Source organism: Chlorocebus sabaeus, chromosome 14, assembly GCF_047675955.1.
Source record: "Chlorocebus sabaeus isolate Y175 chromosome 14, mChlSab1.0.hap1, whole genome shotgun sequence".
Taxonomy (NCBI): Eukaryota; Metazoa; Chordata; class Mammalia; order Primates; family Cercopithecidae; genus Chlorocebus; species Chlorocebus sabaeus.
Genome location: NC_132917.1, coordinates 68,656,423 through 68,674,828, shown reverse-complemented (window position 1 = coordinate 68,674,828; position 18,406 = coordinate 68,656,423). Strand labels below are relative to the sequence as shown.

The following is an 18,406-nucleotide window of genomic DNA, read 5'->3' as shown; positions in this document are numbered from 1 at the left end:
GGTGCTGGAATAAATGTTGAGTAGGTATTCCTTAGTCTCTAAGATATTATCTGCCTTTAAAATTGAGTTGGCTGACAAAATTTCTATTTCATAACATCTTTCTCATGGAAATGGCAAGATGAGATTACAGATTCCTTTCGGAGGGGAGTCTGAATTGAAAATGAACAACCTCCTCCTGTAAGAACCCTCCCTAATACTTCTCAGCACTGAGCCCTAAGTGTCTGGCTGCGGGTGCCGGTGAGAAAATGTTGTTTGCATCCCCCGGAAAAGTAGAAATGTTTTCCGTTCTCACTTCTCTCATAGAGTATCTGGATGATCCAGGTCAGGATGTGGAGTTTACTGTGCTTATTATTACTGGAGATTATTGAAGGCAGGAACACACATCTCTCAGTAAACAACCCAGCCGCCAGCACCTCGGCCCGTCTGCAGGAAATGTGCAGCCTGAGGACAGAAATCGCACAGGGCACGCCCTGTTGGCTACTATTGCCTCTCTTCTGACTCTTTGGATCTGCTTAGTGCAGCTCCCTAGGAGACAAAGACCAAAAAAAACTCCAAACCTACATCATCTTGGGAAAAAAAGTGCCACCTCCAAGGTGAAAAAAGCATGCCCTCAATTCCTAGCACTGCTCCTTTATCACCTTGTCAGGGGAAGTCAGTTCTCTGCATCGAGGCTTGATTTCTTCTGGTGCAAAATGAGCAGAGAATCAATACCTGCATTATGGGGTCATTGTGAGAACCAGAGAAGATCATGGTTGCAAAGCATCTGGAAAGAGAAATTTGTCAACAAACATTAGTTCTCTTGCCCTGAAATGTAACTCTTAAGTCTATTGCTTACTGCATTTGCACATGCACAGAACTTCACAGCGAACTTACTTTTTCAAAACAGTCTTATTGAGGTATATTTGACTTACAAAAATATTGGTGTATAAAAGTATAATTTCATATATTTAAAGTGTATAATTTGAAAGGTTTTGACATAGGTAACATTCATTGAAACCATCACCACAATGAAGATCATGAATATCTCCATTAACACCAAAAGCTTCCTTCTATGCTTTGTAATGCCTTCTTCCCACTACAGCCAGCTCTTATTTTATACTTTTCTCCTGGGTAGAGCAGCCAGGCTACTCCTCCATGTTCCCTGTCCATGGGGAGTCAAGTCTCCTCCTTTCTAAGAGTGGGAGAATAATTCCCAAGCCCAACCCAGGAGCTTGATGATCGATTAAGGTCATATGTCACACCTATAAATCAATTTAGTCTGATGCCTAGAATCATCAACTAATCAATATTTTTAAAGCACTACCTCTGTTTAAGCCATCATAGTAGGACAGAGACATACAAGGGAGTTTTGAGCCATTCAAACCAGGAGGATGGCAATCTAGTTGGGAAAATTCATTCATAAAAAGATGGCTGAAATATAAGGACGTAAATGACAAAGATCAAAGGAGATGTAAAGTGCTCAAGTGATTTCAGAGGGGAGGGGAGGGAACTTTCAGATAAAGAAGTAAGGGAGCCTTTTACAGGAGATGTCAGAGCTGGATAGGTGGAGGTGAGGTGAAAGGGCTTTCCAAGGGTCAGAAGAACAAGTGAAAATGTGAAAATTACGGAGGAAAAAGAGTGTTTTGGCAGGTGGTAAAGATATCAATGTAGTTGAGACAGAAGGGTTTACAAATCCATTCAATTGTTCACAAATATTATTGAGTAATCACAGTGTTCCGTGCACTGTCGAGGATGTAAGGAAGCTATGTCTGATCAGGAGGCTAAGACCCCTGTATAGCTGGTCTTGAAAGCCATGCCAGGGAGTTTAAATTCATTCTGTAGGTCAGCATTTCCCATTGGCAGTGTGTAAGATGATTTTAGATGGTTCCCATAGAAAGCTATGAATCATGTGAAATAATTGTAAATTTTATTAATATGGATTTTTAGCAAACATACATAAATATCACTTCAAATCTCTCCTTTCATGAATGATGTTGCTTAGGAACATCATTCTAAAGTCTAAAATAGATAACAAGTGTAAAATAATTAAATCAAGTTAAAGAAAAATATTAAAAGATTATAATCTGGAACAGGGACTCACTGAGATCACGAATTAAGTATATACTTGGAGAAATGTTGCCAATGATGAGGGAGAACCCCCAGTTGGTGGTCCTTAGCATCTTCAGTGCCATGGAGCCCTTTGATAATCTGATGGCAAATGCCTTCAGGGCTTCCTTGTAGACTCATTACTTGAGGCAAGTGTGAAGGAGATTTGGGCTAACTGTAAAATATTCAGATAGGAAGTCAATATGATAGTATTTGGAGGTGTCCTTCTAAGACTAAAGGACTTTTACAGAGTTGATTCATAAACATTACTGAGTGAGTTATATGTGCCATGCTCCATGCTAGGTGCTAGGGGTACAAGACTAAGGCAACCAATCTAGTCCCAGGATTCACTTTCTCCCATTACTCTTTATAGAGGACCATATGACCAAAAGTCAATTGCTGTGACCCTCTTGGTTTATGGCTGTCTTATTGACCTTGTCAGGCTTTGTTGCCTAGAACAGAAGTCAGCAAGTTTCTTCTGTAAAGGTCCAGACAGATAATAACGATTTTAAGCTTTGCAGGCTGTATATTCTCTGTTGCGTCTATTTAACTCTGCCATTATAGTGCAAAAGCAGCCACAGACAATACAAAAACAATGGATGAGGCTGTGTTCCAATAAAACTTTATTTCCCAAAGCAGGTAGCAGGCCCATTTTGGCCCATAGGCTATAATTTACCAACCTCTGATCTAAATGGAGGTCTTTTAGGAAGAACAGTGCCCAGCCAACTGTGTGGGGATCTCCACCCACTACAAACACAAATATTAAAAAACCATGAAGTCCTCATCCCTGAAAAGCTTCAAGAAAAGAATAATCACATGTCCCATTTGATGGCTCTTTGTTGGTCAGGAAATTTGGGGACTTGCCCACATAATCTCCAAGTTCCCTCCCAGTTCTGTAATTCTGTGTCTGATGAGCTATTCAAGCAAGGCTGGCTGAGTTTTATCCCATCCATTAGACCCCCATTTTCCATTTTAGTCTTGGCAACTGAACTCTTTTGGGCATCCTACCGCTGACCTTTCGGGATTTCCTGTGTCACAGAATGCTGACATTGTGTTTGTCCTCATTGATCTTCTCCCTTCATTCTTTCTGCATTAGGCTTTATGCATGGGAAGGCCTTCTTATTACATAAATAAGCATCTGTTTTTCCCTGAGACCCACTGCAAACCTGATTTTTGCAAATTTCTTTTTTCAGATCTGTTTTCCCAGCCAGTCAGTTTTAACGGACTCCGAAAATACCCCCTCCTCTTCAATGTGTCCATTCCTCACCATGAAGAGGTCATCATGGCTGAACTTAGGCTGTACACACTGGTGCAAAGGGATCGTATGATATACGATGGAGTAGACCGGAAAATTACCATTTTTGAAGTGCTGGAGAGCAAAGGGGATAATGAGGGAGAAAGAAACATGCTGGTCTTGGTGTCAGGGGAGATCTATGGAACCAACAGTGAGTGGGAGACTTTTGATGTCACAGATGCCATCAGACATTGGCAAAAGTCAGGCTCATCCACCCACCAGCTGGAGGTTCACATTGAGAGCAAACACGATGAAGCTGAGGATGCCAGCAGTGGACGACTGGAAATAGACACCAGTGCCCAGAATAAGCATAACCCTTTGCTCATAGTGTTTTCTGATGACCAAAGCAGTGACAAGGAGAGGAAGGAGGAACTAAATGAAATGATTTCCCATGAGCAACTTCCGGAGCTAGACAACTTGGGCCTGGATGGCTTTTCTGGTGGACCTGGGGAAGAGGCTTTGTTGCAGATGAGATCAAACATCATCTACGACTCCACTGCCCGAATCAGAAGGAATGCCAAAGGAAACTACTGTAAGAGGACCCCGCTCTACATCGACTTCAAGGAGATTGGGTGGGACTCCTGGATCATCGCTCCGCCTGGATACGAAGCCTATGAATGTCGTGGTGTTTGTAACTATCCCCTGGCAGAACATCTCACACCCACAAAGCATGCAATTATCCAGGCCTTGGTCCACCTCAAGAATTCCCAGAAAGCTTCCAAAGCCTGCTGTGTGCCCACAAAGCTAGAGCCCATCTCCATCCTCTATTTAGACAAAGGCGTCGTCACCTACAAGTTTAAATACGAAGGCATGGCCGTCTCCGAATGTGGCTGTAGATAGAAGAAGAGTCCTGTGGGCTTATTTAATAACTGTAAATGTGTATATTTGGTGTTCCTATTTAATGAGATTATTTAATAAGGGTGTACAGTAATAGAGGCTTGCTGCCTTCAGGAAATGGGACAGGTCGGTTTGTTGTAGGAAATGCATATTTTCCTCTCCAGTTAAGTCCCTTTCAATCTGTTTTCTCTTTGGACTTGCCATTTCCTGGCAATGCCACCTCCACGTTGATTTGAAAACAACTCCTAGGCAAAATACAGTGTCAAAAGACACATACTTGTGTATGTATATTTGTACATACATGAACTTACAGAAATCTTTTGGTTCTATGCAGGCAGATTATACTCATCTACATGCATGATTCACTCAAAAGTGTGCATATTAAAGGCCAATGGTATGTTCTCTGTTACCTCTTCTCTGAGTAGGATTTAAGTCAAGATAATTTGCATCAGGGTTTTAATCATCCTAGGAAGTATTACAATTCCTAAATACTCTGGAAATGTAAGTGTAGCTTTTGTCAGTTGAGTTTCTGTGGTTGCTCAGAGAGGCGGGGCCTGGCAAAGGATGCTTGAAAGGAAGGGTTAATTGATACAGAAACCAAATGGACTCAAGAGGTCTTAGAGGTACAACAAGAAAAACTGAACCCGTTGGGGACCAGTGTGCTCCAGAGGGCAGCTCCTGGTCAAGGCAGGAAAACAGAAGAAACCAGCATGAAATCTGTTCCTGAGACAATAGGAAAGCAAGGCCATGAGTACTGGCTGTTGCTGCTGCAGAGAGTAGAGGGGTCGAGAGGGCACTTGAAGGGGAGAAAGGGAGAAAGGGAAGAGGATATTCCTGCTATCCTCAGAGGCTATCCTCAGATGTGTCTGTAAAATCATAAGCGATTCTATTTAAAGAATTAAATCTTTTGGACAAAATAGAAGTATCAAAGACTAACAGGAGGAAAATCAGAAGGGATCTGTGTGTTAGAAGAAAGGATGTTAATATCTTTCTTCACCTATTAATGCTGTTCCCTTGTCTCCACACCCCTGCTTTCCTCTGCTCCATCTTCTTTCTTCCCTCTTTCTTCTTTGCTCTAGTGCCTCATGCCTTCCGCCCATCCCTGTGTCCCTGCTCTTCCCTGGCCTTCATGACGCATGCTGTGAACTGGAAAGGGACACCTAAGTGCCTTTGCTCTCAGGGTGAAAGGAGTTAGTGTTCTAATTTCTAAATCTTGCCCTGATATTTAATTTGATTTTATTTTAATAATATCCTTTATCAAATGTTGAATACTTAGGTATAAGAAAAAAAGAAAACCAGAATAAGTAAGTATAAGAAAAAGAAAATCAGAGTCCAAATGAACGGATTTCAATAAACGAATTTATGGATAGACACAACCAAATGACTCAAAAGCCAAGCCTGAATTTGGAAATTATGTTTGCTTCATGGTAGAAACTCAGTAACTTTCTCATCTTCTCATCTTACCATCTTCCCATTTTGTAACTGGCCAGGACTGAAAGTGGTGGGGAAGTGTTCTGCACAGTAAGGGTCCCGTGGGTTTTCCTGGCCGGTGGCAGGCTCCAGTCTTAACCCCTACCATTTCCCTCTACCTGGCAAGCATATCCTGGATTTTGTGCAGGAGGAACCAGAGCAGAGCAGTTTCCACACTGTTCCAGCATCTCCAGGCAGGGAACATGGACGGTTCCTGTTAGAACCAGGAATGTGGTTTCCAGTACATCGTCCCCCATTCACTGCTACTTATCTTAAGGAATGCTTTTTAAGAGGTCTGACACTTTTTTCTTTTTTTTACCCTGGAAAACAATCAGCTGCCTTTTACGAATCTCTTAAGATTATAAACTCAAACTGCGCTAGACAACAGAGGCAAGGAAAACCATTTTGAAGAACTTTTGCCCAATTTGAACCTCAGCTCGCTAGATCTATTGTCCGCTGGGTGAATCCTGGGGAATTCATTGCTCCTGGAAGAGTGGTATTTTGACCATCAGTGGGTATACGGTGATTGATATTTTGAGAAAGCCACGCAACTCAGAATCACTATTTGTGGAACAGCCTCCATATAACATGATGTGTGTATGTGTGTGATGTATAGTTGGCTTTGAACAACCACACTTAACACCCTCAGTGGAACATGGTACATCCTTCATACTCCATGGTACACAATATATACTCACATACTCCAAGGTACTTCTTATCCTTTCTAAAGGACACAGTAATAGATATACAGTAAAACCTCAGCTGACTAGGATAGTCCTGGTTAGATAAAAATTAAGCAAAATTTTCTTTATGTCTAATACATATGACAGTGGTGTGCTGGTAAATCCCTTACAACCAGCAATCCAGGGGGAGAAAAAGCCCTGATTTGTGGATTTCAATGCTGTAAATGCTCCTACATGGTCTATCTTGAGCTACCAAGGTGACGTCAACTGGCTTGCAAAACGTCTAAAACCTAAGTCAGCTCTTGGGAGCTGTGCACTGGCACTGGCACACCGCTGACATTTAGTATTCCGCTGACATTAGCACACTGCTGACATTAGCACCCTGATACTAGAATGTTAAGGATGTGCCAGCCCTGCTTTCCACTGTGTGCACTGCTGGCTCTGGGCTTCTGGAGAAATCTTGTCTCGAGCACTTATAGTCACTCTTCTGTTAAAGAGATATGAAAATATAGGCTGTTGGCAATTAGGCTGCATAGCCCAGTTTCTCTTTTTGGCTGTCCGGATGTAAACCTGCATTTCTACGATTTTTCTGCTTCGCTGTGGAAAGGGAGTGCAGAGAGCAACATACTGGCTTTTCAAATGTTGCTAGTTGTATTTTTTTGGCTTTCTTTTTATGAGAAAGTGAAAACACACAGCCCGTAGAGTTCTCCCAACTCCTACCGGATGCCTGGCAGCACACTGGCGTCATCTCCAACTCCTGCATTGACAGGAAGTCAGAACATTGTCAGATCCTTCAAAAGGTAGAATCTCAGTAATGTTTCTCTGGTCATAGACCTTCTGCTAGGTCCCATGCTAGTTTTTTTTTCCCTTTTATGGCAGAATTATCATCACCGAAGTTGATATAGCTAAACAACTCTTGAGGAGAATTACAGCAGAGGGACTTGGGCAGCCCACAGCCAAAATATTCATGTAAGAGTTTCTAGGCTTCCCACTATTTATTGATTGATATATTTATTTTTGTAAAATATTGTAGAATACCAAATATTTTATTTTTATGTCTGTGATTCCCTTTTGGATAAAGAGTCTTCTGGGCTTCAGAATATGGCTCACATATAATATATGGCCTGTATTTCCATCTCTCTCTTTTTGCATCAGAATGTTCTATTGGTTTAAGGAATCTTCCACAGCTTGCCATAATTTTGTATTTTTGTGTCTTGTAGGCGTGCTGTGCCTCCAAGCATGCTTTGTAGTATATTTTCTGATTTGTAAATAGTACAGTTTTAACTGAAGTGTAGATGTTCCAGGAAATATTTAACAAATACATTGTCATGCAGTTTCATAAAGTGATGTTGTCAGTTTATCATGAAAGGCAAATATTGTCAGGCTGTGAGAGAATGTGATTGCTATTCAGTAAATGGAGACGCTATTTAAATGAATCTTTTCATCCCGCAAAGCTGGTACTTCTCCTCTGGAATTTACCTATTGCCTTCACTGACCCAGAAATTCAGAGATGTGATTGGTCAAATTCATTTGTAATTGAACCAATTACTTTGTAAATGTTAAAGATGTTAGCTTAGTGGTTTCCAAAAGAGTCAGCCCCAAAGTGCCCAATTCTTTCCTGATGTGTAAATTTTGGTCTGGGGAATTAATGACAAAAACTTTTTTTTTCCAGAACTGTTACTGAATGTTTCAGTATTTGTTATGATTTACAGTCTTCAAGTAAAAGATATTCTCATGTAAGAGAATTTTATGTATTCTTCTTACTTGATTCATCAACAGATTATGAAGCCCAGCAGTGTTCCGGCAAAACCTTTATAACTTGTCTAGAACACAGAAGGGGTGTTGTCCTTTTTAAGGACTGTAGATCTTTTCAGAGTACTGTGGGTCATTCTTAACCCTCTGCAGTTCTGCAAGCTCACATATGGTGCAAGAGGAAATGCTGGTATGACTCTGTGCATTTTCTTGCCCCCAAACAAGAATAGTTGATTTCATATGTTAAATGGAAGGTAGATGTGACTATGCAAAAGAAGTATGCAGGGGTGTTTCTGCATGTGGAACATTTTTCATAAGTTAAAAACCCATCATGGAATAACTGTTTGTTGTGATCAGCATGTTTTTATCACACACGAGCACTGGTTTTGTGAGCACCTGGCTTGGTAGTGATAGGGCGGCCAATGTGCCAGCACCTGTCTACTGAGCATTCGTGGACATTGGAAATCAGTGAACGCCACAGACACACCGAATCAGCTGGTGCACGGTCATGTTCTCAGGTAAAACCTGTTCATTATCCATGTCCAGATTTGTATAGTTATCACTAGACTAAAATGAAGATGGAAATAAATATTTTACCCTGTGTTCATGAACCAAATGTGTACATTCAGAGTCTTTTTAAGTAAAATAAAAAAAATTATTTTGGTGATAATTATTTGCAGCTTATTTTTCCTTGAGGTGAGATATTTAGTTTTGCACACACCCCACTTTTTCCTGTTTCTATTTGATAACATGTCCAGAGGGAACAAAACTAATTGCTATATTAATAGAGAATGGTCTGAAGAAAGCATAAGTTATTTTGGGCTTGTAACTGCCCTCAGTAGAGAGTGGGATGTTGTGGCTCCATGGTTCTCCCACTTTATATGACTTTGTGTAATTCCCATTAATGCCACAGGCATTCATAGAAAATACAATTGGTTCCCTTTTGTCAGTAGCTGGGAAATATTTCTTCTTCGAACACCAAAGGAGGCAGATTAGAGGTAACAGTCCTGGCCAACAGAGAAACCCTGCTGCTTGTTCAAGAAGGAAATTCATTCTTATGGCAGAATGTGGAATTTGAAGGGCAGAGGGACAGCCCCAGGTAGAATAAAATCTCTTCCATCAGAAAATCATCCTGCATCTCATTTTTGAGGGGAAGCCTCCAGTGTCTCAGCTGGCAGTCTGAATCTGGCAAGTGTGTTGGAGGGAAGCAAGCCCTCAGCCCTGGATGAGCACTGATAAGGTGAGACAGGGCTCTCCCATGGAGGAAAGGGAGCTGACAGCCCAAGATGGCGCTGAGCCCAGGACTGGACTAAACAGGCCTGAAAAGCCAGTCCTGTAACTTGATTTTGAATTCTTTAGCAACCTATTCATTTTCTTCTTTAAATAAGCCCATTTATGAAAGTCTGTCACAATGTGGGGTCTGGAACCCATCTCTGCAATTGGTTTGACCTGAGCACAGCTATGCTGGACCAGCCGCCTTGTTCTGGGATTTCTTTCCTACTGATACAGCCTGGAATTGCACTGGGCAGACACACAGCCTCAAGTTATTTGGGGGGTAGTTTGTTTACAAAGTAAGACAAAAAATTATTTTCAAAGCTCGCATTACACATTTGCAGTATGTTACAGGTTCTAATAGTACTCCTGATGTGAACTGAGCTTTGTGGTGTGGGGAAATCATGCCACGAGATCGCTGTGTGTGACTCTAGTCACATGAATGAGAACCCACTTTCATATAGAAGTGACTATTTGTAAATAAGGGGCCTATTTGGAGAAGGTGAGAGCTTGTTAACTTGGGTGGTTATAAATGGATTATGTGATTATCTCCGACTCACTCTCCTGAACTGTCAGTTTACAAGAAACAGTTCCTGCCCTCTCTTAACCTTCCTCAGACCATTCACACAGATCTAAAGTAGCTCATCTCGTTCCAAGAAAGAAAGCCCAGAAATACATGGACACCGCAATACATTTTTACCCTTCAATGTGATTCTGAGAATCTTATTAAAAATTTAGGCACTCAGTTCAAATTAAGATTGATGGGAGGTGTGAATTACACTGTCAACTCAAGATTTGCTAGAAAGTTTTCACACACAAATCACTGAGCCCACTTCCTTGCACAGCATGAGAATGGTTTTAGAAAATTTAGTTCTAACTCTTTATTAGTATCTCTGCCTAAAATGCGTACCATAACCTTACTAATTATGAGGAAACATCAGGTGAACCTATTTTAAGAAGATTCTGCACTCTTAAAAAGTCAATGAAAGGCAAAGACAGTTTGAGAAACTGTTATAGATTAAAACAGACTACAGAAGCCTGACAACTAAGTGCAGTATGTGGTCCTGAATTGGGTCCTAGACAACTCAAAAACTGGCCAAAAGCACATTATCTTTTTGTTAAGTTCACTGCTGCCACAGCTGGTAGAGTCCAACTTCATCCATTGTATACTCTCAAATGGCATTCATTTGTAAAAATCTTCTGCAAGGTTATTGCTCTTTTTCTGAAGCTGTGAGAAGCTGTACAGGAGTAACTAGGCTGTTGCTTAATGCCATGTCCAAGAAGCAGGAAGACAACATTAAAAATGAAACCTTTCTCTGCCCAGTAGCCAAACTCGATGCAAGGAACAGAGCTGAAGGGAAAGTGTTCATCACATGGCAAACCTGACGTTAATAAATGAGCTGCAATAAAACATTTTCCTGAAATAACCAAGCTCAACATGCTTTTCAGGCAATAAGCCATCTGTTTCAAGTGTTTAGAAAGTGGATCTCCAATCACTGGTAATTTAAACTTCCTTATACCCCAGTTCAATGTTTGATAAGGAAAGAGTGCTAACAGGATGGGAACGGAGTTACTATATTAAGAAACCCAGCAAGAACAAAAACCAGCCCCCTGCAGCTATTTTGTTTATGCTCCAGACCCATCTGTTTTAATTAACATAATATTTACATGAGACCAGATCCTGTTACATCTTTTGCTGCAAATATCGTATGTTTTATTCTTTGTTGTTGTTGTTGTTGTTCTTGCTTTTAAAGAGACCCTGCAAAAGCACAGTTGCAGACTACGCCGGAAAGAGGTGTACGCCGTGGAATTACACCTACATTCTAGCTCCCTAGGACCAGGCTCACCTGCTTTGTGCAGTTTGGGGTCAGATATCAGGTTGCCAGATGAAATACAGGATGCCCAATTAAATATGAATCTAAGATCAAACCATGAGTAGTTTGTTTAGTATGTCTGTCTTAAATATTGCACAGAACATACTTATACTAAATAACGTTTGTTGACTACCTGAAATTCAAATTTTGTTGGATGTTTTTATCTGCTAAATCCGGCTTAAATCAGGTATTGCTCAGAAGATTACATGAGTGGAAAGAGCCACAGAAAGATGAAGTAGTTTGCCTTTTCATGCCTAGAAGGGCTATTCAGAAGATGACTAATCACAAAGCATTAGTTTGTTTACACTAAACAAATTATTCTAGTAAGGTTCATCACTGAGATTTGAAGTGGAAATCCACTTGACCATGTCTGCCAATGCCAGAAACAGTAGTAACACCCCAGAATCATCATTCCCAGTTTTATACGTGAAGAAACTGAGTCACAGTGAAGGAGGCATACTCTTAGAGGTCATTCAACGAGCCAGAAGCAGAACTGGGATTGCGAACCCAAGCAGCTCACTTCCAGTAGCCAAGCCCTTTCCTGCTCTGCCACGCTGCCTTCTACTTAAAACCACGAAAGTAGTGAACTTTCATATCCATTTTCCTACAAAATCTGTCAACAAACTGGAAACCCCCAAGCTTTAGCAAGACGACACTGAATGGACCTCATACCTCAGGATCCAGGCTGCCTACCATCCTTCCATCACTCCCCTGGGGCTCCTTCCTGTCTCTTGCTTTCCTTCCCTCTTTGGAGCTGTTCTTCACTACTACATCTTTGAGAGTTTTCTCCCTTCAATACAGGTGCTTCCTTTTCCTGACCTTTCTCAGTATATGGGTTCCATAGGTTAAGAGCTCACTGAGCATTCTGCAGAGATAGGCATGGAGTGATGACAAGGACAGAGCAGAGTCACATGCACAGGTTGGATAACCCTATAGAGACCCTGGGGCACTCATTTGGTCTCTGAGTCCTCTCGGCTCATCATCAGAATTGCCCAGACATTTCTCTAAAGGCTGGGAGCCTAGAAGGTGTTGGGTATGAGACCAGGATGCTAAGCCCACAGCCCAAGGAGGAATCAGGCTGACACTGCTGGCTGATCTCATGCCCCAAAGATTCTGCCAGGGTCCTGGCTAGCTGTGTCTTTGCAGGATTTTCCCCTCCCACTCTTATGAAATCTATCTGTCAACTAACTGGAAACTCCCAACTCTTAGTGAGGAGATACGACGTGAACCTGAGAGGTTTTTCTTTCCTCCTCGACTCCCACTGGGGAAGAGGCATGTTTCCCCAGAACTTCAGAAGATTCCCAACTGAACTAACCGACCTTTTCACTACCTTTCCCGGGAGTCTCTCCAACACCAAGTCCTGAAAACCCTACCCTCAAAGATTCTCTTTTTTTATGTGGACTTCACCTATTTTAGATTTTGCTATATTCACTAAAAGTGAAATTCCTGGAGAAAAGGCTATGCACATTTAAAATACACGATTCTGAGAGATACTACCAAAAACGACTCTCCAAAACTTTACATCAAATTATAATCCATCAGCTGTGTATAAGAGGGTTATTTCTATAGTTTCCAATATTCAATACTATTGCTTTTCTCAATGGACCCCGTTATGGATTGAATTGTGTCCCCCAGAAAGATATGTTGAAGCCCTAACCCCACATACCTTAGGAATAGGATCTTCATAGAGGTAATCAAGTTAAAATGACATCCTTAGGGTAGACTGTAACTCAATATGACTGTTGTCCGTATAGGAAGGGCAAATTTGGACACAGAGACAGTCATAACACAGGGAGAATGCCATTGAACATGAAGGTAAGGATTGCAGTGATGCTCCTACAAGTCAAAGAACACCAGAGATTGCCAGTAAATCACCAGAAACTATGGGCAAAGCATAGAACAGATTCCCCCTCACGACTATTAGAAGGAACCAACCCAGGCTACACCTTGATCTTGGACTTCTAGCTTCTGAAACTGAGAGATGAATAAATTTCTGTTGTGTAGACCAATTTGTGATACATTGTTACAGCAGGCCTAGAAAATTACTACAGATGCTAAGTACAATAATTCCTTGTTATACATTTATTTCTTTAATGATTTAAATTGGCTTAAAATTAAAATTTATTTCTTTAATGATTGGTGAGTTTGAACATATTTTGACGTATTTCCTGACCAGTTTTCTTTATTCCGTAAGTAAGCTTTTCCTTTTACCAAGTGTTCACATTTTTCTAGTTAATTTATTGGAATTCTGTATATTATATGCAATTAATCTTTTGTTATATTCTATGAATAGTTTTCCCAGTTTGTTGCTCTTTTAACTTTTTAAAAATGTTACATTTTGTTGTTAAAAAAGTTTACATTTTTATTTGGTCAAATCTGTCAGTCTTTTCCTTTGTGGCTTCTTCACTTACGTGCATCATACTTAGAAGTGGTTTCTCCATCTCAAAATTATTACAAGGTTTTGTTGGCAAAATAACCGTCATTTTTGGCCTGGCCTAATGAAACTGCCAAGGGAAAGAGAAAAGGTAGAGGGAAAGGAAAGTGTTTTCTATTTCTGTCTCTTCCTTGGACTATCCTAGACCAAGTTTACATCATCTGAGCCTGGAAGAAGCTTAAAGCCTTCCTTTCTCTTGGGAGAGTTCTTGGAAAACCTCTCAATCTGCAGTTCCTGTGCCTTGAGGGCTGGGTGCTTATTCCTTCAAAGTCCAGAGAACCTGCAGACCAGCCAGGCTCCTCTGTGCTAATGTCCCCTTATGCCTCCAGGCAGTCTTATCGGATGGTGCCACGATATCATTATCTATCACTGTGTAACAAACCACATCCAAACAGTGCTTTAGACAATAACAATCATTTATTTTGCTCATGAATCTGAGGGTTGATTCAGATGGGCTTAAGGAGAAGATTCTCCCTTGAGATCTCATATCATCTGATGGTAACAGGGACGTCATCATTTTGAAGGCACCTGGGTTGGGGCTTCTTAGGTCTCTCTGTCTGTTCCCTCCATGCTGTCTTTCTACATGTCTACCTCAGGGTAACCAGACTTTCTGTTCAGGGGGGAGAGAGAGAGAGAGAGAGAGAGAGAGAGAGAGAGAGAGAGAGAGAGATATTGCCTTTTATGACCTAACCTTGAGAGGCATGCGGTGATACTTTCTCCTCACCCCATATGGTAGGAGTGAGTCACAAGACCAGCTTATAATCAAGGGGAGGAGAATTAGACTCCACCTCCTGATGGGAGGTGTCCTGATGAATTTTCAGATATCTTTAAAAACTCTCACAGATAAATTGTAAGACTCCTCCAAATGGATTGTCTCTCTTCTGTGCACTGCCTGTGCGGGGTCTATAAGAAATACCCCTGTCTTCCTTGCCTTGATGAACCCTAAGGGTGCAAGTTAGCCCCTTCTCAACAATAGCTTCTCGGCTCCTCCACAGACCAGGCTGCCAGGCTCTCTCTTGACTTCAGATTTCTGGGTGGGCTCAGACTTGAGTCCTCCCTGTCCCCCACCCCCAAATGTAGAAACACCTATCAAGTTATCCCAAGGGTACCATTTGAACAACTCTTCCTGTACCTGAAGTGAAGGACAGACATTCCTCCTTCCCTCCCATAAATCCCAACTATCAGAACTTGGCTAAGTAAATTAAGATTCAGCCAGAAATGAGTGTGTTGACTAAAATCAAGTTTTGAAGAATACTTTTAGGCATGGCAAATATTCCTTAATGGGATAACAATTTTTCTTAAGTCAAATCATGACAGGTTTTTAAAACTTGGTGCCCCAAGGTGGCTAAATGATGTATTTAAACTAGAGTTAAAGGCCCCTTTCAGTTCTTTTGGTTTACTAGTGTATTTTAAAGCTATATTTGGAATTCTTGCACTTTGAGCAGAGGAATCACAGAAAAATTAAGTAACTTAACTGAAGTCATTTTATCAGTCAGCAAAAGGATTGTCCACAAGATCTAGGTGTCTCAATTTCTACTATTAAGACTCAACCTTTCGTAATGAAGATGTTTTCAGTGAATTTTTTTCTGACATTTACCTCAATGCTCTTTTTTTGTTTCAATGAGGCAGAAAATAAATAACAAAGAAAAAATTTCAGATTCTATTAGACAATATTCTGCATGTTCTGAACTTTCAGGAATATACTTGAACAAAAGCCAGATTTTAATAAATAAATGCTGCCAAGAAATATGATTGAATAAGTTGAGATCCACGTGATGCAGCAGAGTGTTATTAGCTTGAGGAGTTGCAAAGTGAGAAGCAAAGTGCTTTTGATGCATGCCAGGGCATGGTGTTGAAAAGCTGCGTGTGGAGTTCAGTAAAGGGTGAAGGCAGTGCGGATTTACACGGCAAGTACAGTAACCGAGTCCCATGATCTATCACCTTTAGGTTTGTTGTTTTTTTGCCATGACAACTGCTTATCTTTGGTAGATGTTTTTGGATCCACAGCTGTCACTTGAGGAAGTGACTTTCCTTAACTGGCTTGACAAACAAAGACCAAACACGAAAATTCAGCACCAGAACGAGAGATTTCCATATGGGGGTTATTATGAGATTTGTTAGTTCTGCTCTTTTCATGGGTACACAACTGATACAGAAAAAGACACAGTGGCAAATACTGGTTACTCTGATATTCACCAAAAAGATGCAGTTAATCAACCACCTACAGCTAATTTGAATCCTTTAGAGCTATTACTAGTGCTATTACTGATGTGACAACTTAAAATCAGTAATAGGAAGATTGGAATGTTTGCCTGTAACTCTTGTGCTCCAGGCAAATTAAACCAACCTGAAGTTGCAATGCCAGATTATAGACTATTCTGTCATCTCATCCTGTATGGCCATCTTGCTGTCCACCAGAACAGCCCTAGTTCCTGTCTTCTTCTCAGACAATCCAAGGATCCCAGGATTCTCTTTGAGCTCCCTAGAACAGAATGGCAACCCCAGGGCCAAGCAAGTAACATAAAAAAGGAAAATCGCCCAGGGACCATTGGACAGCTCAGGACTCAGCTGTTGGGAGCAGCAGCTATGCAGCTCCAGACAATTGTTACCATAATGGAGTTTAGACCTGTGTGTGCCAGATATTCCAATTTTTAAGATAAATTGGAAATATGGAACTTAAAAGTTTTTGAATTTTTCCATCTGGTTACAGAAACTGTTTATATTCTTGGAAGTATAAATAATGCACATTTCTGAGTCAAATTTGGTTCCAAAGCTATCTCTTTATCCTCTCTGGCCTTGAGGTTAGTACAAATACTGGGAGAATCACATTCCTCTTGACTGAGACTATGGCCTTTCCCACAAAGCCCATAGTCCTGCCAATAATGCCCATAATTGGAACTGTTCCTTTTTGGCTCAGCCTTCCATTCGATGTGCAGCTACCTTTCTTGGTTAAGACTGATCAAAAGTTGGGTTGGGTGCTTCTTTCTTTCCTCATTCTGGGGGGATGTATCTCTGTTTCCTGTTGACACAGAGCCAACAGCATCCTTGAAGTTCTCAAAGAACTGCCCTTGATCCTAACATTGTTCCTATAGCCCAACATTAGAATGGGACTTTCTTGAACAAAGATGCACTCTGTTTCAATGGTTTTCAAGCTAGTTTGTGCATCAGAATTTTCTGAAGAATAAGTTAAAAAACAGATTCCCTGGTCTCACCCAGGAGAATGAGATTTAGTCAAATGGGTATGATATAGAGCAGCAGTTCCCAAATGTTTTATTCTCAGAAGCTCTTTATCCCCTTAAAAATCACTGACTCCAAAGGGCTTGTGTTTATGTGGGTTGTATCTATTGATATTTACCGTATTAGGAATTAAAACTGAAAATTAAAATATATATGTATTAATTCATTCTAAAACTAACAAACTCATCGGACATTAATATAAATAACAGTTTTGTGAAAAATAAATATGTTTTTCAAAACAAAATTAGTTTCATGAGAAGACTGGCATTGCTTTACATTTTTGTAAATCTCATCAGTGTCTGACTTAATATAAAACATCTGGGGGCCAGGCGCCGTGGCTCATGCCTGTAATCCCAGCACCTTGGGAGGCTGAGGTGAGCAGATCATGAGGTCAGGAGTTTGAGACCAGCCTGGCCAGCATGGTGAAACCTTGTCTCTACTAAAAATACAAAAAATTAGCCAGGCATGGTGGTGCATGCTTGTAGGCCCAGTTACTCGGGAGACTGAGGCAGGAGAATTGCTTGAACCCAGGAGGCGAATGTTGCAGTGAGCTGAGATCATGCCACTGCACTCCAGCCTGTGCAACAGAGCGAGACTCTATCACCAAAAAAAAAAAAAAAAAAAAAAAGACACCTGGATTCCCCTATCTGCTTTGCATTCAATCCATTGTAATATGTCATTTTGGTTGAGGTATGTGAAAAACACTTGGCTTCACACAGATTTGTAGTTGAAAAAGGAAAACATATTTTAATCGTCTGTTCAGATCTTTTGCCTATTCTTCGACACTACGCCAAAACGTAATGAATGGTAGTTTCTTCAATGTTACTTACAAGGGAAAATCTTAAATCTTTTAGTAAACTCTTTGTATTTAGTTATATTAAAAGCCATTTGTCTTGTACTTTTAATGGATCTTTTACCCAAGTATAATTCTGTAACATGATATATTTGTTATTTGGAGACTATTTGTCATCAGACCTTCTAAATGTTGACATATTTCATTAAACAATATATTCACATATTATGTGGCTTCTGGAAAACTGTTGTACACTCAGTGAGAGAATGATATTGATACAAACAAATAATGTCCTGGTGTTATTATGTAAATAGTTTTGACCTCTATGGACTTTCTGGTCCACAGAGCCTTCTCTAGGAAAAAACAACAGCAACAGCAACAACACAGTTCTTTCCTAGAGATGTATAAAACTAGATTCAGCTTCAGGCTGTGCTATTAACTAGCTAAGAGACCTTAAGAAAGATTCTTTATCTTTCTATGACTAATTTTCTCAACTGTAAAATAAAAGTGTTGAACCTCAGTTGGTGTTTATTAAGGGAGTACAACTAGCAATTGAGGCTGAAAAAGTTGCTGTTGTGAGGGACTGTCCCTCACGTTGCATTATATATATTAGTCCTGGCCTCCCTAAATATGAGTAGCACCATACTCCACCCTCAGCCATTGTAAAAACCCAGA

At 40.6% G+C, this 18,406-nt stretch overlaps 1 protein-coding gene across 1 annotated transcript in view; it reads left to right on the top strand.

The window, feature by feature from the left end:
• BMP10 (bone morphogenetic protein 10) overlaps positions 1–18,406 on the top strand; it is a 52,902-nt gene that overhangs the window by 10,680 nt on the left and 23,816 nt on the right. Inside the window, exon 2 of the mRNA XM_007970391.3 lies at positions 3,279–18,406. This exon is cut by the window's right edge and continues 23,816 nt beyond it. Within this exon, the coding sequence (XP_007968582.2) occupies positions 3,279–4,219 (941 nt within the window). The 3' untranslated portion in view covers positions 4,220–18,406. The remainder of the gene's footprint in view (positions 1–3,278) is intronic.